This window comes from Temnothorax nylanderi, unplaced genomic scaffold (assembly GCF_030848795.1).
Source record: "Temnothorax nylanderi isolate EJ_2023f unplaced genomic scaffold, tnyl_v1.0 TNYL_tig0016_pilon, whole genome shotgun sequence".
Taxonomy (NCBI): domain Eukaryota; kingdom Metazoa; phylum Arthropoda; class Insecta; order Hymenoptera; family Formicidae; genus Temnothorax; species Temnothorax nylanderi.
Genome location: NW_027249078.1, coordinates 776,633 through 802,900, shown reverse-complemented (window position 1 = coordinate 802,900; position 26,268 = coordinate 776,633). Strand labels below are relative to the sequence as shown.

The window sequence follows — 26,268 nt, the reverse complement described above, 5'->3', positions numbered from 1 at the left end:
AGGTAAATGCAATATCTTGACTTCACAAGGTGGAAAAACTGATTGACGTTTATTTATGTTTTTTATATATGTTTAAGATTTATTGTGACAATGATTTCTAATCATATCTCTTACAATTTATGTGTCTATTTTTATTAAAAAGGAAAATCGCGGTTCGTAAACCGGTAGTTAAGTTTTTTTTTTATTTCCTTTCGCAGCATTAAAGTTAATCGTTTACTTATCTGTAAAGCCTTACGCAACTAGCAATTACTTATCCCAAAAATTTACTTATATCTATTAGAAGAACAGGAAAGTGCAAACGACCTGTGTATAACATCACATAATACATCGTATGTCATTCTTCACGAGTAGCACGGACGCAGATCAAAATAGAAAACAAATTGTGATAACCGACGTGTTTTTTTTTCACGTGTAATAATACATAAATAAATCTCTTCCGTACAGTTGAATTGATTGGTCGAAACGATACTATTGTCACTCGATGCATCGAACGGCAAAATTAGAATTCACTTGGCAAATGATAGGTATGTATGAAAGAACTTAGTACTATGTACAACCTTCGTATATATATATTCTTATAAATGACGTAAGGACCATTATATCTCGATGCTCCCATCCCTCCTGACCAAGTTTCGCTCCTGGAGCACAGTCCACGCGAATTCGAATCGCGCGTACGACGACGAAGAGATGCGGTTCATCAGATCGCTCCTAACAGCCCCTCGATTCTCGCATTTCGCGTAAATTTCTGTAAGCAATCGTGAACGTAGCGACCTGTTTAAACTGTACATGATAGACGTTACATCGATACAATTTGACAAAGATGGAAAACTGCCGAGTGACTCCCCCGCCCGCCTTCTACGTCCATACTCGATGAATGAATAGTCCTTAAGAGTTGCCGGATGCGATGAGGCGCTATCACTTTTTGGCAAGTTCGTTACTCAGCCAGTCCAGGCCCTCGTACAGTCCGTCCCCCTGCGTGGCGCAGGTGCTCTGGATGTACCAGTGACGTCCTTTCAGTGAGTTCAGTCCCAGCTTGTCGGTGAGCTCGGCGGCGGTCATGGCCTGGGGTAGATCCTGCTTGTTGGCGAACACCAGCAGCACCGCGTCCCGCAGCTCGTCCTCCTTCAGCATGTTCGCCAGCTCGCGCTCCGCCTCGCCGATACGCTCGCGGTCGTTGCTGTCCACCACGTAGATCAGGCCCTGGGTGTTCTGGAAGTAGTGCCTCCAGAGCGGCCGGATCTTGTCCTGGCCGCCCACGTCCCACACGGTGAAGCAGATATTCCTGTACTCGACCGTCTCGACGTTGAAGCCGATCGTGGGTATCGTGGTGACGATCTCGCCGAGCTTGAGCTTGTAGAGTATGGTGGTCTTGCCGGCGGCGTCCAGGCCCACCATCAGTATCCGCATCTGCTTCTTACCGAACAGCCGAGTGAGCAGACTGCTGATCGTGAGACCCATCTTATCGGAGGCGCGAGTGGAAACGCCGCGCGGGACCTCGAGGGCGAGCCGAGGGAGACGAGTTCTCCCGTTGTCTTACTGATCCGCGACTGGAGGAGGTCCTGGAGGACCGGAACGGATACCCGGGTAAACACCAGACGCCTCCCAACTACGTGTCCTTTGTGCCGCCCGACGTCGAGTTTCGTCAGCCTGACGTGTTCGTGTGCCTGACGAATCTTTCGCCCTCTCGCCCCCCGATACGGCTCCGGACCTCCGGGACGGCAACACAGTCAACACACCTTCGGCGAACAGCAAACGTCACCTTGCGGTCGGCGTGCCGCCGGAAATAGGTGGCAAGATTCGCCACGCACGCCACGCACCACCCGGGAATCGAGGAGCCCGCCAGGATCTCGGGGATCGTGCTCCGGACGAGATCGGTGCCCGCGTCTTGTCCCGACGATTCGGACGATTGGATATCGCGGAGTACTTCGTATCTTTTTTTTCTTTCCAAATCGCGTCTGGTCCGATCGGGTCAAAGTCGCGTGTTGTCCGTCGGCGGAGGCGGAGATTGACAAAGCGCGGCCATCTTCCTTGCGCACAGCGAGAGAAGTTTACTGCGCAATGTTGCCGGCCTTGCCGCGCACGATTTGAAAAACGGACGTGCATATTTTATTCAATTTTATATTTTTATTCAATTATTATCGTAATTATCATCGATATTATAATGATTCAATTTTTAAGCGCAACCAAACGTCGAGAAATGATAATGCACTTTTTTTTCTCTATATTTAGCAACGTTTCAATTGTGTGGTGCAAGGATTTGTCAAGAGATTTTATTGTAATCATAAATAGAAACTTAAAATTTACTAAAAATGTCAATTTTTTTCTTGCATTCAAAAGTCAAGGCGACTTTAATCAAATTCCGATTAATCAATGATTAATTCAAGCAACAAAATTTCTAGTTATATAATTCGTTATCTCTAATTTTTCTTCTTATGTCAAGTGACAAGAATTAATAACTCTATCCATATTAACAAAATAATATGTAATAATATATAAATAAAACAAAATGTACAATACTTTTAATACCAATGCATAAATATACATAAATAATTTACGAATACTGTAAAATTTTTCGTGATTTCTCGACATGGGGCCCGAGAGACGCGTGTACGTACCTGTCAATGCGTTTTGCGGCCAGCGCTGTGCGATCAAAACGAAAATGGTGGTCGACATGGAGCTGCAGGAAGCTAAGGATGCCGTTCTTCAACTGATGAAGGAGAAAGACAAGATTGAGTCTGATATACGAGCGCTAAAGGAGGTCTTAGATTCCGTATGTATCGTATACTTATTTTTACATCGTAGCAGCAGGAGTGACGTTTCCGCCATGTGTGGAATACCGGGGCTCGTCTCGGGGCATGATCTGTCAGATTTTTCAAAGCTTCGCACTACACTCTTGGCGTAATTGCAGAGTCACATCGGCATGGACGAGCCGCTGGTGGACTCCGAGGGATATCCCAGGCAGGACATCAACGTTTATCAAGTGAGACACACGAGGCACAAAATAATATGTACGTAAATACATATCTTATAATACGAAACTAAACAACGCGGTAACGCACCTCTGTGTGCACGTATTTAAATAATATTGTGTTGTCGTACAGGCCTTAGGAACGATCACAAAAACGTGATGAAGAAGATAGAGGAGGGGTTACACAGAGTTCACGCTCTAGGAGGAGCGAGTAAAGCTGAAGAGTCAATAGCCGATATACCTGACAGTCAGGAGACAGAAGGGCTGGAGCCTTTCCTCAGGGTGAATTTAGTTTCACCTGGTTCGCCAGCGGAGACTGCGGTACGCGTTAGCCTCATGCTTTTGCAATTCAACAATTTATCTAATTCCAATTGAATCTACTTATCATAACGTATCTATTTGCCAATGATTCTGTTATCTTGCTTAATCAGGCACGAGAAATAAGAGCTGTTGCCGTTTATTCTTTCAGGGCATCCAAGTCGAAGACCTAATATTGGAATTTGGATCTGTTCATTGCCGAAATTTCAAATCTTTAACCGACATTGGAAAGCTAGTGGAAAACAGCAGATATAAGACGGTCAACGTAAAGATCAAACGTGGGTCGAATACTATTGTTCTGTCGCTAATCCCGCGTCCTTGGGTTGGCAAAGGCCTTCTAGGTTGCAACGTGATACCTGTAGAAGTAGTTGAGAGATAAGATTCTGTCGGAGAGAAACATGTAACTATTTTTCTAGCTCATAAACTATTTTTATGTATAACTTCCTTAACTAATAATAATAAATGTATCTTTATAAGTTATTACTCCTAATATTTGCATCATTTTATTAGAAGTCTTTTAATTTAAATTGAAATTTTTTATATTTATGATACAGTCATTGACTCTCACAAATAAAAATAGAATAAAATAACTAGAATTAGGATACATTTTTCAGGCGTTACGCTCTTATAATAGACATGCATTTAAAATATTTTTGTAATAATTTAATAATTTTCGTCTTGATTGCACTTATTGCATCTCTGGCGTGTAAAACAAAGTGCATATTTACATTTTAGAGACAGAAGAAAAACGAGATATGTTATATACGTCTCAAGTACGATTTTTCATTGGCTAGATGTAATTTTGAAATCATCCAACAATAAAATCAGACATGATGACAATAAAATCAGGATGATATCAATACGAATAGCGTCCTAGATGTCACTAGTAGCTCGCGACTCGCGACACGTGCGATCGAAAATTGCCAACGCGTATTGTCCAACAAAGTTCCGCTGCGAGTGCCAGGAAGTTTCTCGCAATTTTTTCGCGGAAGTGGAATGACGTCAGGAACGACTGATGCAGATTGCAGACTGATGGTGATGACGCATCGATCAGATCGTACTCCGACAATCGTCGAGCACTCGGAGAGCGGAAAGGAGAGCTGGCTTTACGCAAAAATTATGAAACGATTGCGCAGCAGTCGTGCGCTCTCGAAAATGAGTCGAGGGCACATGAATAAGCGCTTCTCGCTCGCCGCGCGATGACAGATATGATAAAAATCTGCCTCATGTCGGCCGCCGCGATACGCCGCGCGACCGTGCGATCTCGCTTTCGCGGGCTCGGTCGCCGCGAGCGAAGGAAACCGCGCCGGCGATTGCGTCACCTCGGCAATTATGGTGATCGGCGAAATTAACGGTGCGGCGCCGATTCGTCCTGCGTGCGCATCATCAGGTAAACGGCCACCCGTCTGCCTGGCGGGATGACGACATAACCTTCCGACTTCCGACTTTCCCGAGATCGAGTTGTCCGCTCGCGCTCGACGGTGCACCCCAGCTGTGTCGCACATGAGCCAGATCGCCCACGCGAATCTTCGTGCGACCGCGTCCGGAGTCTGAGAAAGGGAGCACCGACGAGGAAAACATGACGACGAGCGACGCTCAGGTGGAAGAGCGCGCGTTGAACGGCGTCGCCGAGGACGAGGACGTCGTGACACCGTGGACGGTCACGAGCGTCAACGATTCCGGGATCGATTATGACAAGTTGATCGGTAAGTCGCTCCTCTTGCGAGAGGCATTCACAATTTGTGATGTCAAACTATTGTCCTTGCAGGCGTATGAAAGGTTTACGCGACGAACGGATATTTAACTTTCCAGGATTTTGTAGGTTATATTCTTGACAAAAGAGCAGAGTGGAGCGTGCTTATAAATCATTTGTACTCTGAGCTTGTCCCCTTGCAGGTAGCCCCAATATATTCTTTTTCTTGCAGAGAGATTTGGAAGTTCGAAGATAGACGACGAGCTGTTAACTAGATTCGAAAAGATCACCGGCAAGAAACCCCATCATTTTCTCAGAAGAGGCATATTCTTCTCCCACAGAGACATGCACACCATCCTGAATCTCTACGAGCAGGGAAAGTTCTTTTATCTGTATACGGGCAGAGGACCGAGCACCGACGCAATGCACCTGGGACACCTAATACCTTTCATGTTCTGCAAATGGTTGCAGGACGTTTTCAACGTTCCGTTGGTCATACAGTTGACGGACGACGAGAAGGCCATATGGAAGAACATAAAGATAGAAGACGCTATTAAACTGGCCTATGCTAATACTAGAGATATCATTGCCTGTGGCTTCAATCCCGAGAAGACGTTCATCTTTTCCAACCTGGAACATATAGGAAACAATTCGGCGTTCTATCAGAACATGATCAGGATACAGAGATGCGTCACGTTCAATCAAGTAAAGGGCATTTTCGGTTTCGGCGATAGTGATCCAATCGCGAAGATCGCGTTTCCGCCGACGCAGGCGGCGCCGGCCATCTCCGGCTCGTTCCCCTTTATCTTCAAGGACGCCAAGATACCGTGCCTGATACCGTGCGCGATCGATCAGGACCCGTACTTCCGTATGACGAGGGACGTAGCGCCCAGACTGGGTTATCCCAAACCGGCTTTGTTGCACGCGACCTTCTTCCCGGCGTTGCAGGGCTCGAAGACGAAGATGTCGGCGAGCGACAACAGCACGGCGATATTCCTCACGGACACTCCCAAGCTGATCAAGAACAAGGTCAACAAGCACGCGTTCTCGGGCGGTCAGGCCACCGTGGAGGAGCACAGGCAGCTCGGCGGAAACTGCGAGGTGGACATATCTTATCAGTGGCTGCGATTCTTCCTGGAAGACGACGAACGATTGGAACAGATCAGAAAAGTCAGTCTCGTGCCAATTGTTTCGATTCTTTCTCGATCTCTAGGGAGACGTACAAATGACCTTTTTTAATTTTTCAGGGCTATACCAGCGGAGAGATTTTAACGGGTGAGCTGAAGAAGGAGCTGATCGGCGTGTTGCAGCGACTGGTCGCTGCGCACCAGGAGGCGAAGAGTAAAGTGACGGATGAAGTAATCAAGCAGTTCATGATGCCCAGAGACCTCGGCTTCGTCTCGAAAACGAAGTAACCGTTTAGCAAGCACGCGCCGAATTACGCGAAACATTGTTTCCTGGATATCTCCCATTTCCGCTGGAGCTATCTATTTAGACCTATTTATTGCAAGACACACGCCGCAACTACAGAACACATTTTATGATCTTTTCCAAGCACCGCCTTTGTTGGAGGATTAAATTAATTTTTCTATCGATCCGACTTGATTATTAAAAGCGATCCCGCATCCTTGTTGAAAAATCCAGAAATTTTCAATCGTCGACTTCGTAAACGGCTTTTTCAGTCGCACGGCGAGATTATAATACAAGGATAAAAACGCTCTGACTTGGACTGATTGTGAATCTCGATTCACTTGATCAGCGATTAATTTAACTGGCAGAATTGCCAGCGCTGCAAAACGTTCAACTATACGATCGTTTCTCCCTATGTATTATTAAGTAACGCAGGAACAGGCCTGGAGGGCTTGGAATTTTTAAACCTCAGTATCGAAAAAATCAAGTTTATGTTACAATAATTTTAATGTATGCTTCTTTCGTTCTTTAAATGTTTTTCTAGTTTCTCCTTACTTTTTTCAGATGTTGAGTAAACAAAAATCTATATTATCATCAAATACTAATAAATTCCAAAACAATATCGAATATATGCAATATGTAATAACCATGACTTTTAATTGGAGCGTAAAAATCATCCTAGGGGTGACCATTTATAAAAAAAAATAAACGCGCCCGTTTCCAAATTAAACGATAAAAATGTTTAACAAATACAGATATTATTTGATCGAAGCCGCCCTCGAAGCGGAAGCGAAAAGGAGAATCTCTGCGTCGCGATCTCTCCTCTCCGCGCATGCGTCGCGCGGGGGAAACTTCTGAATCGCGTGGATTCGAAACGGCTGCCGTTTACGTTCCACTTTCTCACAATTATTCGAAACTGGGTCGTCCGATAGAGGTATATACCCACACCTCTCGGGTGCATATACGTCGCGCGTGCATCCTCGCGCGCGCTAGGAGATCAATGAAGCCGATCGCCTCAATCGGCGTGGTGGCGGGCGGCGGGCGGCGGTCCGTGCTTATAGACACTTATAGATAGGATCGTGTAAGAGAGGCGGACAAACGCGGATTAATGGAGTGCATCTGGCCGTGATAACGCGCAATCCAATGACCCGTTGACGTTCTCAGCCGTAGCGGAATTCCCATCGGCTATTAAGCCGATCAATAAACCGATCCTGGGATATACAAATAATACTCCGGGACGGGGAACGGGACGGTGCGAACGGGGGAAACGCGCGATCCGCCGAATTGGTCACGCGGGGGTACGAGTCGGTCGCGTGACGCGACCGGCCAATTAACGTCGCAAGTAATTATCGGTGACTGCGCGAGATCTATCGGCCGCGAAATCGCGCTCGTAACGCTCGTTTCGCGCGACACCTCGCCGGAGTTAATTCTAGTGCGGAGTGCCTCGCGCGCGCGAGTGCGAGAGAGAGAGGGAGAGAGAGAGAGAGGAAGAGAGAGAAACAAAAGGAAGGAGAGAGAGAGAGAGAGGGGGAAGGAGAGCGAGTTAATTTTACCTCGCGCGATGATCCTATAAAACGCGATATCGGGCGGGCGCGAACGGAAATCGCGCGGCGCCGATTGGCCGGCGGTGACGACGGCGCGCGGGCCGCTATTAATAAACCGGCGCACGCGCGTCGCGCCGAACCGCCGTGTGTATCCGCCATTCATGCGAGGAGTCGATTTCGTTGTTTCTGTGTGTGCAGGCACGACCAACGACGGCGACGGCACGAGCCAGGCAGCGAGCCAGCCAGGCGCAGCAGCCAGCGAGCGAGAAGTACGAGTACGTGATGCGACGGTGATAAGTTCGCGCGCGGCCCGACGAGAATACGATGCGAGCGCATTAACTCCGCGAATACGCTGCGATATACCACGCAGTGGCAGCGGCGGCGGCGGCGGCGGCGGCAGCGACGGTGACGACGGCGACGGCGACGGCGGCTAGCAGCAGCGGCGACAGCGACGGCAGTTTGTCGGAGCACGCTTCCCGTTTAGTACCTGAAACGACGATGATCCTTGGTCACGGTTCGCCGACGTAAGTTCTCCGCTTCGTACGCTCGGCAGCCGCGCGAACAGGAGCCGTGCGTGCGCGCGTGCATGCGTGTGAGCGAGCGAGCAAACTATTTTAGTCGCGAAAATTCGCCGCTGCCAAATAAGAGGTTCCTCGCGCGCGCGTCGTCGCCGTCGCCGTCGCCGTCGTCGCCGTCGCCGTCGCCGTCGCCGTCGCCGTCGTCGTCGGGCAACGGGAGCGCGCGGGGCCATCGCCGCTCGCTCGCGTTATCCGCCGCGCTATCCGTCGCGCGGGACGATATCACGCAGAAAGAACACTGTTCATGACGAGAATACTCGACGGCATATATCGCACCTTCGCGCGCGGAGCGGCCACGCGTGGCGTAAGCGATGGATTTACTCGCGCCGGGCGATAACGCGCGCGCTGCCAAAACGCCGCTCGATACGCGGGCTCCAGTCGCGTCGTTGACGTTCCCGTAACGTCGATCGTCCTCACCTCGGCCTTTGTCATTTGAACCCTCGCGTACGACAAGTAGCTTGCTCGACCGGCTCGACCCGCGTTATCGACGCCCTGTCGTCACCGTGTCAACGATTGGCGTTCAAATTCCATCTCGTAGAATCTGTTCGCTTCAACATCTCCGAGATGCTCGATACATTGGCCAACATTGACGAAACAATAGTGCGGAGCGAAAAATTCTGTTGTAATATAGTAAGGCTTTTGATTTTAGGTAAGAGTGAGACAAGTGCCATTTTGCGGATCGGTAGGAATGATGCTAATCAAATAATAGAGCGAGGAACAAATTAATCAGCTGGTACAATAAATATTCGACGAGTAATATGGGAGCGTTTTTGGATACTCCGAAGACAGAGAAGTGCAACGAGCATGGCACGGGCAACGGTTTGCGGTACGGCGTCGCCAGCATGCAGGGCTGGCGAATGGAGATGGAAGACGCTCACCGAGCCATTCCCTGCTTGGAGGGTGGCCTCTCGGATTGGAGCTACTTCGCGGTGTTTGACGGGCATGCGGGTGCGCTGGTATCGGCGCACAGTGCGGAACACTTATTAGAATGTATAATGCAGACGCAGGAGTTTAAGGCCGAGGATGTTATCAAAGGGATCCACTCCGGATTCCTCAGACTCGACGACGAGATGAGAGATTTGCCCGAGATGAGCGCCGGCACAGACAAGTCCGGCTCCACGGCGGTGTGTGCATTTATATCACCCAAAAATATTTATATCGCCAACTGCGGCGACTCTCGGGCGGTACTCTGCAGGGCTGGACTTCCAGTCTTCTCGACGCGGGATCACAAGCCCGTCTTACCCGCCGAGAAGGAGAGAATTCAGAACGCGGGCGGTAGCGTAATGATCCAAAGAGTTAACGGATCTCTGGCGGTTTCCCGGGCATTGGGTGATTACGAGTACAAAAATCTGAAAGATCGAGGCCCCTGTGAGCAGTTAGTGTCGCCGGAACCAGAAATATTCGTGCTAGACAGGGACGATGAACACGACGAGTTTCTAGTTTTAGCATGTGATGGCATTTGGGATGTAATGAACAACGAAGATTTATGTAATTTTATACGTTCAAGGCTGCAGCTAACTGATGATTTAGAAGCAGTTACCAATCTGGTTGTAGACACTTGTCTTTATAAGGTATTTCATTGTATTATATATATATATTTTTTTTTTCACGTTAGACATGTATCATATGTATTTTTGTGTAAAAAGTACCTTGACTATATCAAAATAGCTATATTTATTTATTTCAAGGTTTATATAAAAATATTACAAATATCAGAAATATTTTAAAAATTATTTTTAGTCTATAAAATGATAAAATGATATACTACTTGTGCTGAACCATATTTTTAGTTTTCTTTATGACTATAGTTGTATGGAATAACTGCAAAAGACTTTTGATAATGATAATTGATATATTTTTATTTTACAAGGATGCACTCAGATCAATCTAAAATTTCATTACAGGGTAGCAGAGATAATATGAGTATAGTTCTGGTAACGTTTCCGGCTGCACCAAAACCAAATTCTGAAGCTCAGACGCAGGAGGCTGTGCTGGAAATGGCAATTGCAAGGAAAATTAAAGGTTCTTTAACTTTTCCATATTTTAATTCATTATATTCTTTATGTTGTTGCATTAATTCAAGATCACGATGCCACTTACATCACGAAAATGACATAGTAAATTAATGTTTGTTGATATAAAATAGATGTAAGATGAGAGATTCTTCCTGATCCATATTTAATAGAAATTTGCACAACTGTGAAGAATTTCATTAGTGCCAAAGCATATAAAAATATATTCTCCATAAAAATATTACTATGAAAGTTGTTATATGAAAAATCTATTTTTAGCAATATAAATTCTTTTATTCTTAGATATTTACAACGCTGCATATACTGCAGCTTAGTCGGAAAAAAAAGAATAGAAAGAGACCAATCATAATAATAGGATGAATGACTTCAGTATATTAGCTTGCAACTGTTTGCATACGGTTACAAGTGGTGTGCATTAAGCAATTAAAAGTTTAATAGAGAAAATAATAGTATTATAATATCGTTAGAACAATGTTGTCGTTGACAAATTGATTTATTATTGTGTTATTAGAGGTGATATGTGTATCTATATTCTAAAAATTAATAGATATATAAAATTCAAAACAGCAATATTTTCAATGTCGCATAGATGTAATCTAATCTAGTCCAAGATCAAGAGTTTTATTTTCAGAATAATCTTATATTTGCAATCTACATATCACTGTGTGCCACAAGATATAACTAGTCCATTACACACAAAGCAATCTTTTACAAAAGTGATAAAAAAATGTTTTCCAGTGTTTTAATGTGCGTACAGTAATAAAATAACAATTTAAAATTCTTTAAAATATTGACATTAACTTTAATTGTGATTTGGAAACAAAATGTAAATGCCAAAGCTTGCACAATCTATTGTACAAATTATGTGTAATAATAACCACGAATGTGTGATTTCCCATTTTTTAACGTTGCACTTTGTGGTTAATAAAGTTGATGTCTCGTATGATATATCTGTCACATGAGAAAACATTTATAAACTGTTGATGTCTTATATCGTCCTGTGTGTGCAAAAGCGCATATTTGTTTCACTTCAATGAATTTTATCACATTGCATCTGTTATATTTTCCAAAATTCTCTATGAGCTCGATACAAAGCTCACCGATTTTCTTATGAAATTAAATTTACTATATATGCATATGATACGTGAAAACAGATGCAATAATTCATGTGCTGAAATATATCTGTATTTCCTCAGATCTCACGTTAAAACTGTGTATACCCGACTAATGTAACACATATCTCAAAGATACTAACTTGTGCTATGAGAGGGCTGTTATTAAGAGTATTAAATTATATTGTAATACAATCATGATTGTTTCCTAAATATTAATATTGTTATAAAAGTGCGTAAGTTACAAAGCTTTAAAGATACGAGTACAATCTTAATGTATAGTAATACAAAAATATTATAAAAATAACCCATATATAAGAAAAGTATATACATATTTATAATATTATTTCATGAGAAAAATATTTTATAGTAATTTTAGCCAACTCTATATATGATTTATTAAAAACGTTGCATTAATGCTATATTTATTAAGCATAAAAAGGGCATAAAAGTTTGAAATTTTATGATGAGTCATCTTATTCGGTCGAAAATGAGTTTGTTTTTCTGTTTTTCCGGCAATATTAGAATAGAAGAACGATTTTATTAAATTAATCGAAAGAAAATTATATATGGATTGTACTCTTCAACACCTCGGCACCGTCCATCTGGAAAGGCTCATCGTGAAAACTCACAAACATCTGTGCCCTATTTATGACCAAATTAAATCAATGTGTTTCATATCATTCTCTTAAAGATGAGAGAGAAAGAGAGAGAGAGAGAGAGAGAGAGAGAGAGAGAGAGAGAGAGAGAGAGAGAGAGAGAGAGAGAGAGAGAGAGAGAGAGAAATTAGTCTAGTATTATAAAATTAGTACATATTATTTCGTCATGTAATGACAGAAGTTATCAATAAATATTTTGCGAAATTGTTGCTGAAAGATGTGTTCCACCCTTGGAGTTGATAAATTAACCTAAAGCTAAATCTCTAAGTAGAAACTATATATATATATGAAAGAAAGTTGTTCCTCTCTTGTTTATGTTTGTTCCTCTTAAAGTTCATCTAAACATAAGGTAGGTGCAAATTTTCTTACGAGACTCTAACATTGTCTATTATATATTTTCGATATCAACTTAAATAGCAATGCATTTCTTATGGAGGAACATTGCAACAGATTTTATTTTCTTTTTTTTCCCCATAAACTAATATCCGAAGGATATACAATTCCAGAGGTGGACAATCATATGTTGAAAGCTCGACTAAAATGTATCTACTTAAGACAAGAGTATGTTTCCATAAGAAATGTAATGTACAATCTACTCTTCCAGTCCTAAGTAGATGCATGTACACAATTGTATTATTGTATGTGCGTGCGTGTGTGTGTTTCGATATTTGTTAATTATTTTACATTTGCTAATAATATTCCTGCAAGCATCTTGACAAACCGCATGTGAAAAAACCATTGTATTATTGGTATCATTATAAATTGACATGTACAAGCATAGTTTATATTTTTCCAAGCAGATTATCAGATTTTTATTCTTATTTTAAAATTATTTATTGTTAATAGAGAGGAATATATATGGAAATATACACTTATATATATAATTACACATGAATGCGTAAAATGACAGTGGTTCTAGAAAGCAAATAATCGCTATCATTACATTTATGTAAAATTTGAATTCTAAATATTGAGTCGTATTAAGCACATTTCATTATGCATATGTTTTGATAGTTGCATTTAGAATTGCACACATAATCTAAGAAAAACACGTAATTAGTTACTATATTATTTATAAATTAAAATTTAATATAACTTTCTAATAATAGATATGAGTTACCTTAATATTTTTCTTCTGTATTTGTAGAAATAATCGCCCAAGAGGAGGATAAGAGTGAATTTGACTACCTAAAAATGCTTGAACTTCTTAGAGGAAGCGACCAAGATTTTCCTTACCTGCCTCCTGGTGGTGGTCTTCACGCAAAGTAAGTTTAGTAATATCAAAATACAATTTTTAGAAATAATATGTAGTCACACTGTTAAATACCTATATAAAAATTCTTAGTAACAAGTATTTTAAATTTTTAAATATTTTTCGTTTTACTGGCAGTCATTGTTAAAAGGGTTAGTTTCTGTACAGCTGAATATTACATAATTTTGATATGAGAAAGATGAATCATACTTACGTAACATGTACACACACACACACACACACACACACACACACACACACACACACACACACACACACACACACACATATATATATATATATATATATATATATATACATACATAATTGCTTTGAAGAAGATATTTTAGAATATATTTAGCATATTTAGTTATATTTGTCAATAGAAACTGAGAATAAACTTTTTACTATCTCCGTGGTGAGATCACGGTAATGTTAACGTTGCTACTACCAAATACAACCGAATCGACAGTCTTCTACCAATTTTGAATTTGGCTAGATTCCAGAATATAATTAGATTTGTCGTGAGAGCCCAATAATTTTATATTTGACCTTCTCCAAATGCATCTGAATGTACTTGCTCTCTTGGAGATTTCATAATGTACATTGACCATATTTATCTTTTTCTTTCAGGCAACCTTTCATCGAGAAAATGTTTCGAGAAATGTGTCCCAGCAAAGCGCATTCTGTAAGTGTTGGATACATCCCTTTGACATAACTAACCCTCGATCGTTTTCTAAACTGCATCAAATGTACAATTATATAATAATAAGACATGTTCCATATTCATATAAAGATGCAGATTTACCGTGGAAACATTTATTTGAATAGTAATCCCTAATGTAAGGAAATCCTATCAGTGTTAAAGAAAAATTACGATGTTGTACTATAAACTGGTGAGTCTTGACAGAACTAAGTTTCGTAAGTCTCGTAAAGCATATAATTAGTAGACTTCTACAAAGTGACCCACGATTGGCACAACGTAAATTAGTGCGTAAATTAATTAAATATTATGCAGTATAAATTAATTAAATATTACGTACTTTTGTAAGTGTTTCTATTCATCTATCTATACTATTTGTTTAAAAACTCAAGCTATGCAAAAATTTCCTTATCCATCGTAACTTTAGTAATCGCAACAGCCATTGAAACATTATCCGGGATTATGTATCTATCTAAGGAATATATTACTCTTAAAAGATCACAAGATTTATTTTAGAAATATGGCTGAAACTTAAGCGCTGTATCGATAATGAACATATTTACTTAACTAAGTTCCACTATTTTGTGCAAATTATTAATTTGCAGATTAAGCCAGTTAATAATTTTAATGGAATAATAGTACAAGTGAAATATCAATTACAAAGGGACTAAGGATAATTAAAAATATTTACTTTTATTTTTAATTTTAACACGCACTACTATTATTTTGAACAATATTTTACTTAGAGTATGAGAAAGTCGAACAAATGAAAAGCTTTATATGCAGATATAAGAAAACATTTTTACAATTGATAGCATATTTCAGGAGAAAATGTAAAGCAGATTGTGTTACATGGTTTACAAGTAATCCCAATTAATTTATAGACTTTTGTCACCATTGAATTATTTTTTATAATTATCACTATTGTTGGATTTTATAAATTTCTTTTTCATTCAGGGAAGAAAAAAATGTTTATATTACAGTTATTATATAAGCAGAGGGTTAAACAGATGTTACACTAAAAATTAGATATACAAGCTGGAATAAAAATGGAAAAACCTAGATAATATAAAAACTAATCAAGGTGTAAGTTTTAATATAATATATAAATATGTAAAAAAAAAAGTAGAGAGCATAATATGTTATTATGTACGCATTTATTTGGAGATACTTAAAAAAAAAATGATGTCCTTCAATATTTAATTACTGTGAAATTTGCACAACAGAGTATACATTTTATACCGCTTGTATGGCTCTTTCACACGCGAACAGGATTTAACGTTACTTTCATCAAGAATGTATTTTCCTCAAAACTGTAAAAAAATTTCTGTATTACAATACATACGTGATACATTATGAAGCGAGATTTTCATGGAACTCAATAAGAATTTAGTAGAAAATTTCTGTCATACCCTCTTGCCATGTTGATAAAAAAATGCATAATATTGCGATATACAATTATATATTTTTGTAGATCTAGGAAAAATTAGCGCTCAGAATATATATATATATATATATATATATATATATATCTCTATCTTCTTCGATCGGTATTTCCTACTCTTCATTTATAATCAGTTTTCGATGTTTATGGAATTATCAGTCCAATGTACTTCATAAACACAGAAAGTTTTTACAGGAGAAGAGTAGGAAGAAAACTGATTGTTTAGTTTTAAAATTATCAGTCCTGTATATATACACACAGAAGAGTTATCTGAGAAACAGTGTACCGATATTTTCGTCAAGTAATTTTAAAGATGAGAATACACTTATAACACACTTAACAAGGAGGCCTTGAGTTTAGTTTCCCATAATGTTATTTCATAAATTTTATATTCGACTTTATATTTGGCTACCCAATCATAATAGATTAAACTGTTGTATTTAATGTATATTTGGAGATAGGGTAAATATATTATTAAACATGCAATTCAAACATATTGTATGCAATTTAATCAACAGTGTTAGAATAAAACATTTACCACCAATACATATATAAATACATAAATCAGCTTTATGAATAATGGAATAACGCATATCAAGCATTAACCCATTTATCTTTAACTTTTGTAATCATTTTCCACGCATATAAAAACGCATCTTTTAAGGCAAAAGTGGAAACTATATATCAAGGCCATCCTCGTGCATACGATGGAGTATACATGTACCAAAGTATAATTACCGTTTCTGGTTATAAAAAGGAATGTCCTGAAATTAACAAAGTTAACACGCAATCTATTACCCTTTTTTTTTAAAGTAATATATTAGAAATAAAAATATGTAAATCTTATACAGAGAACGGATTAACCCTCTATTTTTACTAACGATGTCTCATTAAATGGAAATGTGAAGATACTATAAATATATTTCGCTGGTACTTCAAACTTTTTCTTTCAAATCTAATCAATAGGACGCGAAAGTTTATGACATTCCGCGATGATGTTTTCTCAGATGGACAATGCTAAGATGTGCGTGGAGGTGGTACAATAATATATAATCATTTTCACAGAATCTGAGCAAGACCTTCCTTCCACTATTATTAGTTAAGAAATAATCTTGGATCGTCCGAGCAAGAGTGGCTCACCATGAAAACGTCATGAATTTTCGCGATCTATTAATCACTAATATCGCTTCTTAATTTTATTAACAAAAACTACACGAAGTATTAGATTTTCACAAGATTGTGAATTACAGAATAAATATATTACAGATATACGTGAAGCTTTATAATTTTCTGAAGTGATTGAAGTCTAGTTAGAAACATTATATAGAGTGTATCTAGACTACGAATTTATAAAGATAGTTTGATAGCTGAATATCCTTTTACTAAGCTTTCGTGCCTCATCTAGTGACAATGATATAACGCCCATATTAATGGTATGTGTTTTCACCTCGTTGCAAACAATCTATAGAACTGTAGAGACATGCTTTTTAATGAAAAATTAAATATTTGGTGGCATAACACATAATCTTAATTTGATATTAATTTACAAACACTACTGATCATTTATTGTTAATGTATGTCACTTATTTCATAAAAATTTGAGTTAGAATTTTAACATGGATGGATTACCATCTTTCTGTAGTAAATTTCTGTAATGAATTTTTTAAACATATAGTCCTATTCTGTATATTGAATAGAATTCACATTATTAAGTCGAACATTTCATAAAATTTGAAAGAGAAGCAATTATATGAAAGAGCAATGTTTTTCAAACATTTCAATATTTGCATTCTTTTTTAATATTTCAATATTTGTGTGTATTCTACAGAACCGAATGTTAAGACAAAAAAATTATGTAAAATATATGTTTTCAGGAAAACGAAAAAAGTAGTATTTTATTAATATTATGTTATGTAAAATTATGTATCAGTTAAGTTCAATTGGCATAATCGTAGTGAAGAGATAACTATTATACTGCATTTATTTCTTTTTGTGATCTTTTAATTGTTTTAAATGTTATTCACAATATTAATTATAGGATTATAGAAAATTTGCAATCACTAATTTTATCATTGGGGAATTGTTGTAATGTCGTATATGTATCCTTATATTACAATCATTTTAGACCCTAATTATGTTTAATTCTTTAAATTTCTTAAAAAATTAGCATTAAATAAACAGCTTTCACGCAATATTCACTTATTAAATTATCAGTGCTTCACGAGAATGCTAGATGATCTATGGCACTTGAGAGATCCTTTCTTTTAAATATCAGTGTCATGTTTTTTTCTGATGAATCAAATCTTGTACAATTGTTTTTTCCGTAGCAAGAAATTACATTAAACAAACATTTGTTTAATTTTATTTCAATTTTTGATGAATTTGGAAAGAATGAACGTTTGTACCTCAACACTAATCTATCACAAATTACTCTTTATTCTTGTTAAGTCTTTTCAGCTCTTCCTAATTCTTCTGTTAAGCCAGAGCACAAGTCTGCCAGGGATACACAGATCCCCACTGACCAAGCTTAATAACAGCTGTTAAAATTTTGATACATCACAGCTTCTACTTGATCTTTTTTCTAATTTAATTGTAAGAGAAAATCATAAAAGAAATCATGTATATTATTGTTTTCAAGATGGAAACATTAGAATTAACACACATTTTTATGCGGCGTTTGAAGTATACAGACAGAGTTAAGGAAACAGAAAAGGAAGCTAAGATCTTACAATAAGCGCCTGTCGTATACTGCAAAATTTTTGGCGTTTTAAATGCGGTATAACGCTACTATTTTAGATATATTATTATTGTCGTGTGTAGAGTCGTCGACATGATTGTACAATACCTGTCTATGTTTATTGTACATAATACGCATAATTAAAATGATTTGATGGGAACAAGTCTTTCGTTTTTCGCCATTAATAAGCGTATGTGATTTCTGACGTTTTACCTATTTCCAAGCAATTTGCTAAATATAAAATGTGTCGTTAGCTGTTACATTGCTCCTACAACGAACTTGGATTATTCTGCTCTAATTTTCATGTCAAATAATATGGTTTTATTTATAGTGTTCAGAAAAGGATAAACATGGTAATAATCGTCTGTTATACAAACAGACGAATACGCTGAAAAAATAAGGTTTGCTTGAATATTCGGCGAACCTTATTTTTTACAATAAAAAGTTATGTGTTTTGCACCGTAGTATCATTGTGATTAATTAGAAAACCTTCGTACGATACAGCAGCAGTAAATATGATAAAGTTATCAATTATTACTTCTATCAAAAATAAGAGTGTAAAGAATGGAGTGATCCGAGTTTATATATGTATATAATATGTATATGTAGGTTTTTCGATAAAAAATTTCGAGTAGATTTTTTTTATATTGATATTACGTTCTTCTTTAGTTAGTAAATACGTTTTCCCTAGAAATATGCTATTGATATTATCAATAATTATGAATCAATAATTATTAATAATCGATATGAATATCCGACATCCAATACTTGGTAAAATATTTTCAAAAAATTGTGTTTAACACTCTAATATTTACCTTTAGACAATACCACTTTATAATTATCTAGTATTTTTTGCATGATTGAAATGTGTATTATCTTAATATTATTATCCTATAAGAGAAAGCGATATTTTATTTATTGGAAGAACTGCAAAATAGTATGTTAAGAATTTTTAGAAGGAGAACATATAGAATTTCGGTTCTTTAGGTAAATATCCTATTTTTATTTATTTTTAGTATTATTTTCATGATAAGAAGTCACTTGACAAGATTGTAGTTAGAAGTTTATTGTTGCGTTACACTTATAATAAAATGAATGGAATCGTGATGTTCTTAATATCTGAAAATGATAAATTAATGAAATTTTAATAATAATCTTCTAATCATCATTAATAATATTCCAATGCATGTAAGCATGTAATTTATTTGGAATATTAAGTATATTATATAGTGGTATTGTTATTAGATTTATATATGTTGTTAATATATCAATATAATAAACTTTGTGAAATTATTAATTAAATATATTCGTATTGCGTAAAAATATAAATATGAAGTTCAAGATTAGATTAATAATTGTAAAGTCAAGTTTCAAATCGGAAGCTAAAAATTAGGAAGCGTAAATATAGATATAGATAACATGATATCAATATCATTATTCTTGTATTGTCTTATGTCTTGTAGATAAAAGAAGTTGTGTACAAATATTTCGTATTTAACATAAAACTGTACACAATTACTTTCGTCTACGAGAAATTGTGCAAAATTTTTCATAACATGACAATTTGCCAAATTAGAAGATATTTAATCAATCTTTGAAAGTACTTAATCAAAGGTATATCTGTCCATAAGAAACGAAATAATGTGACTATTAAACCTCCAGAAAAAGATGTGTATGCAAAAATTAAAGTAGTATATAATGATGTGTTTACAGAATTCACAGAGCAGTTAATGTATACAATATGTATACGATTTCATACATGCGAAATTGCAATAGACTGGCCAATCCGAAAGTGGTGAAAATGAGATATCTATCATCAAGAGTCATAATGGAGTACTCTACATGAGCAGAGACTGTGCAGAGTGGTAATTGCATAATGTCAGTTTTTTTTTAAGTCGTTACTTACGCGTAGTTAAAGGAACACATTGTACAAAGCATTTTCTCTTGTAAGAGTAAAACGGAAAAAGATTGGGAAAATTCTCTTTTAATATATATATCTCAGACATACATTTTTTACTCCTTTTATACATCGAATTATACACAAAACATCTTCACGATATGTGTTTAGTTGTAATAAAATTTTATCAGCCTCAGCGCGCAGAGATAATCATAACTTTGAAGTAAAATTATGCTACATAAGTAACTGATAACTATGTAAAAATGTTAAATTATTATAAGATTACTCTTGGTTATTAAATTAGAAATCCAATATATTGCCCATAATGTTAAAAAGGCTATTCTAGGATTTTATATATATATTTCTTTGGATTGATATATGTAAAATTACATTTAGTTTATTTTAATGAAAAAATGAACATAGCATAATTCACATGTAAACACAATGTATATTATGTAACTGTAGAAAATTGATGTATTCTTCACTTGATATTGCTGTATAATTGTATGCATAACAGGCTTCAAGGCGTAGTTAATTTTTTTATATTATGTTTGGTTGTATTGCACTTCTTATGCAATTAAAGCAATTTTATTCTACCCGAAATAAAATAAACCTCTTTGCTTTTTATATGAAAATAGAAACCAATATTTATGTATTCCTTTTTCTATTATACAAGACTTATTTATCTGGCATCTCTTATTCCTTCGATCTGCCTACTAGCTCATTTATTATACTGGTTCAGTAGCATATATACATATGTAAGAAGGTATGCATTCACTTATATATAAATACAATACTAGAAAGATTATTTTTATATGTTTATTCCAAAATATTGAAGATGATACAAAAGATCTAAAATGGTATGGGCATACCGTTATTGATATATTTAAAAAGTATGCGATTTTTCTTATTGATATTACTTAAATATACAGCAATAACAATAAAAAAACAGATCCTAGTTTATTCGAGGTATCACAATGCATCTTTGTTCAGATAAAACATAGCCATTTTACGGTAAGATAAAAACTGTATATTCGCCCATCCACACACGCCCACATACATATGAAATACTTACGCTATTTCATACATTTTATTGTTGTACATTTCCAAAAATGTGATTTAAATTGTTGCGCTTTGTAATTCAAATTTGCCGTTATCTACTCCAACTTAAATATTATCTAATTTAAAATATGTACTGGTAACGCCTGTTTTAATACTACAAACAGCAACCATGTCAAAATAATTACACACACACACACACACACACACACACACACACACACACACACACACACACACACATACATACATATATATATATATGTATATATGTTATTAAATAAGATATACAATTGTGCTAAATTATATGTAGATTTATGTTTGATAACATTTCAATATTGTAATTTGTGAAAATTTTTTCCTCTCTGTCATATGTTTATAAAACGCTGTAACATTATTCAGAAAATTGGATATATGCATAAGAAAATTATGCAGCATTGTAATGAATAAGTATCTATTTGTCTACCCACATCTTTTCTCGTGTTTTTATTCTTATAGCGTCTAAAAAAAATATTCGGTTTATAAGAAATTTTAATGTCTGATGATAAATGTTTCACAAAAAGCATTTTCATCATATAATTATGAAATATATTATGTCTACATTTACGTTGACTTCACAATTGTCAACAAATTATTAACTATCTTCACCCTGGTCTTCAAGACATCGGATAACCAGGAATAAGTTACTATTTCTAAAAAATATGAAGTTCAATGCACTGTACAAAAATAAAATAGGATTATTGTAGATTGACTGGACTAAATATTAAAATTTGAAAACCATATTATTAACTATCTATTTTGTAGAACTGTGTACTAATTTCTTATGGATGATCATATATTCTACAATGACCACAATACTATTTTTATCAATGCTCTCGTCTTAATATACTTAATATAATCAAATCAGTTAACGTAATGTACTTTACAATACTTTTCCCTTATACTATTAAGTATAAAATGTCTAACAAATCTTATTTTTATACTCTACTATGGTAAAAAATATACAATGTTACACAATAGTCTCTCACATATAATAAATAATGTAATGTACGTATTCTTCACAACCAAAAATTGACCAAAATATTTCAGCACTTATTTTAGCATATCAAATAAATACACTGATTTATTCAATATTATTTAGCAACAAATGCATTATGTTATTGCAGTCGAAGATTCTTGTCGCCAACCAAAAAATAGCAAAAGATTAGTTACAATCTTAAGATATGTTCACAAAGACTTTTATACAGATTCTAATACTAATTCTGCATCAAATGAGTCCCGCAATATAAAATATATTAATGATTATTTAATGACATATTTAATAGAGGGAAGCATATCTTACTTGTAGGGATATATGATCGCATGAGCGATGAGCATAGAAAAGGCAGTCATTGCATATTTATATGTTCTACCATAACAAATTCTATATATCGGTATACATCTCTGTGCTAATTAACATACATCTTGTTCTGTAGACCATTAGTATACATTTTAATATATCACAATCTAATTTAATATTTTCGTGTGGTGCAATTGAAATATAAAATGTCCGTAAATTTATTAAACAGCCAGTTTATTAATCCTTCTCTAGTTACTTTAGATTCGAGCTAAGTTAGACATCAGATCTAACGGAATCTGTCACAGCGTATTTGAACTACTTTGAATGTCACGTGTAAGTTAAGAAAGTCATATTTACATGTTGATTTCAAATCACGTCCGTTTTCCCCTATGATATACAAATATTATAATAATATAAATATCATTTTTACTTCGAAGCACCTCTTCGGAGTTTCTGTCCTTTGATTTGAAGAATTTGAAATATACAGTGAATATATCTATATCGAAAGAAACTTATTGGTCAAAAGGAAAAAGTTATTTATTAGTCCAACCTCGCCAAATCGAAGCGATACTGGCTGCCGCACTTGTTACCAAGCCACCAGCGACGCTCTGATGCACTTGCATACTAGAAGATTGCTGACTAACCATCGCACCAGAAGTAGGTACTGCCATTTCGGGACAAGCGATACTTGGTACCTACATAATATACCACCATGAATACAAGCATCCGTCATGTTCCCATTGCTCGAGATTCGTTATAGAGAAGCGTATATAACTTACAGAAGTATGACTTACAGCCTCCCATCCCCAACACAGGTCTTCTTCATCGGAAGCTGAATCATCGCTATTTTCCAAATCAGGAACTAATTGATTGTGAAGTTGTGCTATTACAGACGGATCAACTTCCATTGGTCCAATTCTATAACATACGGTACACAGATATGGTTATCATAATTTTACAAATTCGATTCTATTTATTAAAATCAGTAAAATTCTTGTGAATTACCTTCCGAGATCACTAATTTCAGTATTGAGCAAATGCATCAGGTTTTGTAATGTATGCATGGGGTGTAAAACTTCTATTTTCGTATTTTGCGTAAGACACAAATGTAATACATTACTATTTAGCCTTGCTACTTTTCTAGCGAATTTTTGGTCCGACAACTCATTTCCGCAAAACTCTCTGAAAGAACATAAGCGGGATGAAGAAAATATTACAAACAGCTTTGTTCATACATTATAATAACTAGAGTTAATAAAAATAGACAGGGAGAGAAAAATAAAGAATATATCTGCATGTAGCATATATATAACTCTTGATACATACCCGCAAGTAATTTTGTATGGTAGTCTTACATTAATATAATAGGCAAGAACGTTAACCAGTTGTGTAGCGTACGTCAAAGCAGCACTGATATTATACGCTGGATTGTGCATCGCATTTTCTTTATTCGTACCTGGTACTCCATCTTTATTTGCTGCAACTAAATGTAACACGATTATACTTACGTATTAATACGTATAATATCTTTAATCAATATAGGAATAAATACAATTACCCCAAAGAGAATAAGCGCTGTAGTCTCCTGTCGCTGGTAACGTTGGTTCAACTATACAATGATGAATTTCCAAAGAACTTTCTTTCTCGCTAATCCACCTACCCCGTACATATGACGTACCTGATGCATCTGCTAATGCGCTAGTAAGGATATCCGAAGTGGCACTGTCGCTGTCCTCGCTGTTGCACAAACTATAAATAACATCCAAACTATAAATAACAAACTATAATATATTAACAATCTACGAGATCGAAATTTTTAGTAATTCTATGTCATTGTGTTCTTATTATTGAATCATTAGTTCAATTTATTCTTATTTTCTAATTACATGCATGTAATAATATAAGAATGAGTTAGTAATAAGTATTATAATTAAAATGTATGTGTGTGTGTGTGTGTGTGTGTATATATTCTAATATTAAAATCAATACATTTTATATTTAGAATATCTGTGTGATTGAAGAGAAAGATTTTTGAGATAAAATCTAATACCTCCTATTTGGTTGGACCTTAGATAAGGGAAAAATATACTGAATCAACTGCTTGGCAGCAGTTCTGATAACTTTCTTTAATTGCTCCCTTTTCCTATCCACAGCTTCCTTCTGTTTCTCCTGCTTTACTTTCAAGCCATTAACATAACGATGTAATTTCTCTATTCTGTCCTCGTGCCGTGGCACTCGAAAGCCCAACTGATGATTAACATCTTTCAAAACATTCAAACGTTGCTGGCCTACGTGTCAAAAAAAGATGAAGTAATTAATGGGAGAGGGGATAGCTATTAGATCAAGTATATTATCACTTGCAGATTTTAAATCTTACCTCTAAAGATACTTTGCTTTGTTTCATTTACTAAAGACTGAAGTAGTCTCACTCTTTCTTTACACGTATTTATATCACAAATCTGAAATTACAGGTTCAAAATGAAACGTTGCATCACTGCAGTAAACATGTTGACCAAGATAATATTTTACTTGCTAATTGCACGATTACATGCATTTGTTCAAATTACGTGATAATTTTCTGTACAACAGCTTCTTCGTGCTCAGGTATTAAAATAAATGTGTATCTATAAACAATAACGTCCATTGTCTCTTTACATATGGATATTATTACAGCTTTATAAAACGGAAGATAATTATTATTTCTACAGGTACCAGTTTATCCCTTTGCTTGTGCCTCTCGAGAGCCTTCATGCACTTCTCCTCCAGCTGGGCTCTAGCAGCCTTCAGCCGTACCAGCCGCATCTGCTTATCCGCGAACCTAAATAACATCATCGGTAATTATAACTTACAACCACAGCTCGAGCGAGTTTCCGGAGCAACCTCACTAGACAGCTATAACGTATTCTCAGAAATAACGCGCTCCATGGCCTCGATCGGATCTTAAAGATGTAAAAAAAAAAAAAAAGAAAAAAAACCACTGAGCTGCTCCGTTCGCGGAAAATGTAAGAAGAGAGAAGAGAAACGTAACATCAGACGCACCGTTCGGAGTAGACGGTGTTCGAATGTATAAAATCCCCATTCTGGACGCACTGGCGGCAATAAAAAATCCGACGGCTGTTATGGCACAACGGGCACTTGAGCAGGTTCATGCTCAGGCGACTCGACGCGTCCTCGAGCTCGGACGAGAGCTGGAAGTCCGCGGGCGCGGTGCAGGAGCCGTCGGAGCTACTCGTCGCCATAACCAACAGCAGCGACAGCGACAGCGACGACAGCGGCAGCAGCAACAGCAGCAGACAGCAGCAGGCAGCGGTGGCAAGTGCAATGGCAACGGCAGCGGGAAAACGACGGGCCCTCCTCCTCTTCCTCCGACTGGCTTGTGTTGTGTTCTTGTGTTGTGCCTCATCAGCTGATCCGCGACTATTTACTCGCGCCGCCGCGCTGCGCTGCGCCGCGCGCCCTTCTTCTCTTCCCCTCGTCCCGTCGTTCGCCCCAAAAAGTCCTAAGTACTCCAAAGCTGTGTGT

At 37.0% G+C, this 26,268-nt stretch overlaps 5 protein-coding genes across 8 annotated transcripts; 3 read left to right on the top strand and 2 right to left on the bottom strand.

Moving 5' to 3' along the window:
• Window positions 1-30: 30 nt before the first annotated feature.
• Window positions 31-2,036, bottom strand: Arf102f (ADP ribosylation factor 4). The gene has a single exon (XM_071698588.1). It carries the CDS (start codon window positions 1,456-1,458, stop codon window positions 916-918), a length of 543 nt encoding a protein of 180 aa, XP_071554689.1. The 5' UTR covers window positions 1,459-2,036; the 3' UTR covers window positions 31-915.
• Window positions 2,037-2,514: 478 nt separating this feature from the next.
• LOC139768421 (26S proteasome non-ATPase regulatory subunit 9) lies at window positions 2,515-3,776 on the top strand. The gene is made up of 4 exons (XM_071698586.1): window positions 2,515-2,770; window positions 2,909-3,008; window positions 3,102-3,289; window positions 3,438-3,776. Exons 1-4 carry the CDS (start codon window positions 2,588-2,590, stop codon window positions 3,663-3,665), a joined length of 699 nt encoding a protein of 232 aa, XP_071554687.1. The 5' UTR covers window positions 2,515-2,587; the 3' UTR covers window positions 3,666-3,776.
• A 418-nt stretch (window positions 3,777-4,194) lies between these two features.
• On the top strand, window positions 4,195-6,572 carry Trprs (Tryptophanyl-tRNA synthetase). Its single transcript, XM_071698581.1, has 3 exons — window positions 4,195-4,992; window positions 5,212-6,149; window positions 6,227-6,572. Exons 1-3 carry the CDS (start codon window positions 4,866-4,868, stop codon window positions 6,392-6,394), a joined length of 1,233 nt encoding a protein of 410 aa, XP_071554682.1. The 5' UTR covers window positions 4,195-4,865; the 3' UTR covers window positions 6,395-6,572.
• Window positions 6,573-7,808: 1,236 nt separating this feature from the next.
• LOC139768420 (protein phosphatase 1B) lies at window positions 7,809-21,878 on the top strand. 4 transcript variants are annotated; one of them, XM_071698585.1, is made up of 6 exons: window positions 7,907-8,457; window positions 9,161-10,082; window positions 10,416-10,533; window positions 13,463-13,580; window positions 14,201-14,255; window positions 20,165-21,878. In XM_071698585.1, the coding sequence occupies exons 2-6, from the start codon at window positions 9,270-9,272 to the stop codon at window positions 20,180-20,182; spliced, it is 1,122 nt and encodes a 373-aa protein (XP_071554686.1). In that variant the 5' UTR covers window positions 7,907-8,457; window positions 9,161-9,269; the 3' UTR covers window positions 20,183-21,878. The 4 variants fall into 4 exon arrangements, with proteins under 4 accessions (XP_071554685.1, XP_071554684.1, XP_071554683.1 ...); XM_071698584.1 differs by lacking the exon at window positions 20,165-21,878 and having other exon boundaries at window positions 7,809-8,202; window positions 14,201-18,614; XM_071698583.1 differs by lacking the exon at window positions 20,165-21,878 and having other exon boundaries at window positions 7,809-8,208; window positions 14,201-18,614.
• Window positions 21,154-26,198, bottom strand: Atg14 (autophagy related protein 14). The gene is made up of 9 exons (XM_071698573.1): window positions 25,786-26,198; window positions 25,459-25,564; window positions 25,124-25,205; window positions 24,797-25,034; window positions 24,305-24,495; window positions 24,073-24,229; window positions 23,752-23,928; window positions 23,526-23,664; window positions 21,154-23,441 (listed from the first exon to the last, which is right to left on the bottom strand). Exons 1-9 carry the CDS (start codon window positions 25,983-25,985, stop codon window positions 23,280-23,282), a joined length of 1,452 nt encoding a protein of 483 aa, XP_071554674.1. The 5' UTR covers window positions 25,986-26,198; the 3' UTR covers window positions 21,154-23,279.
• Window positions 26,199-26,268: the final 70 nt, after the last annotated feature.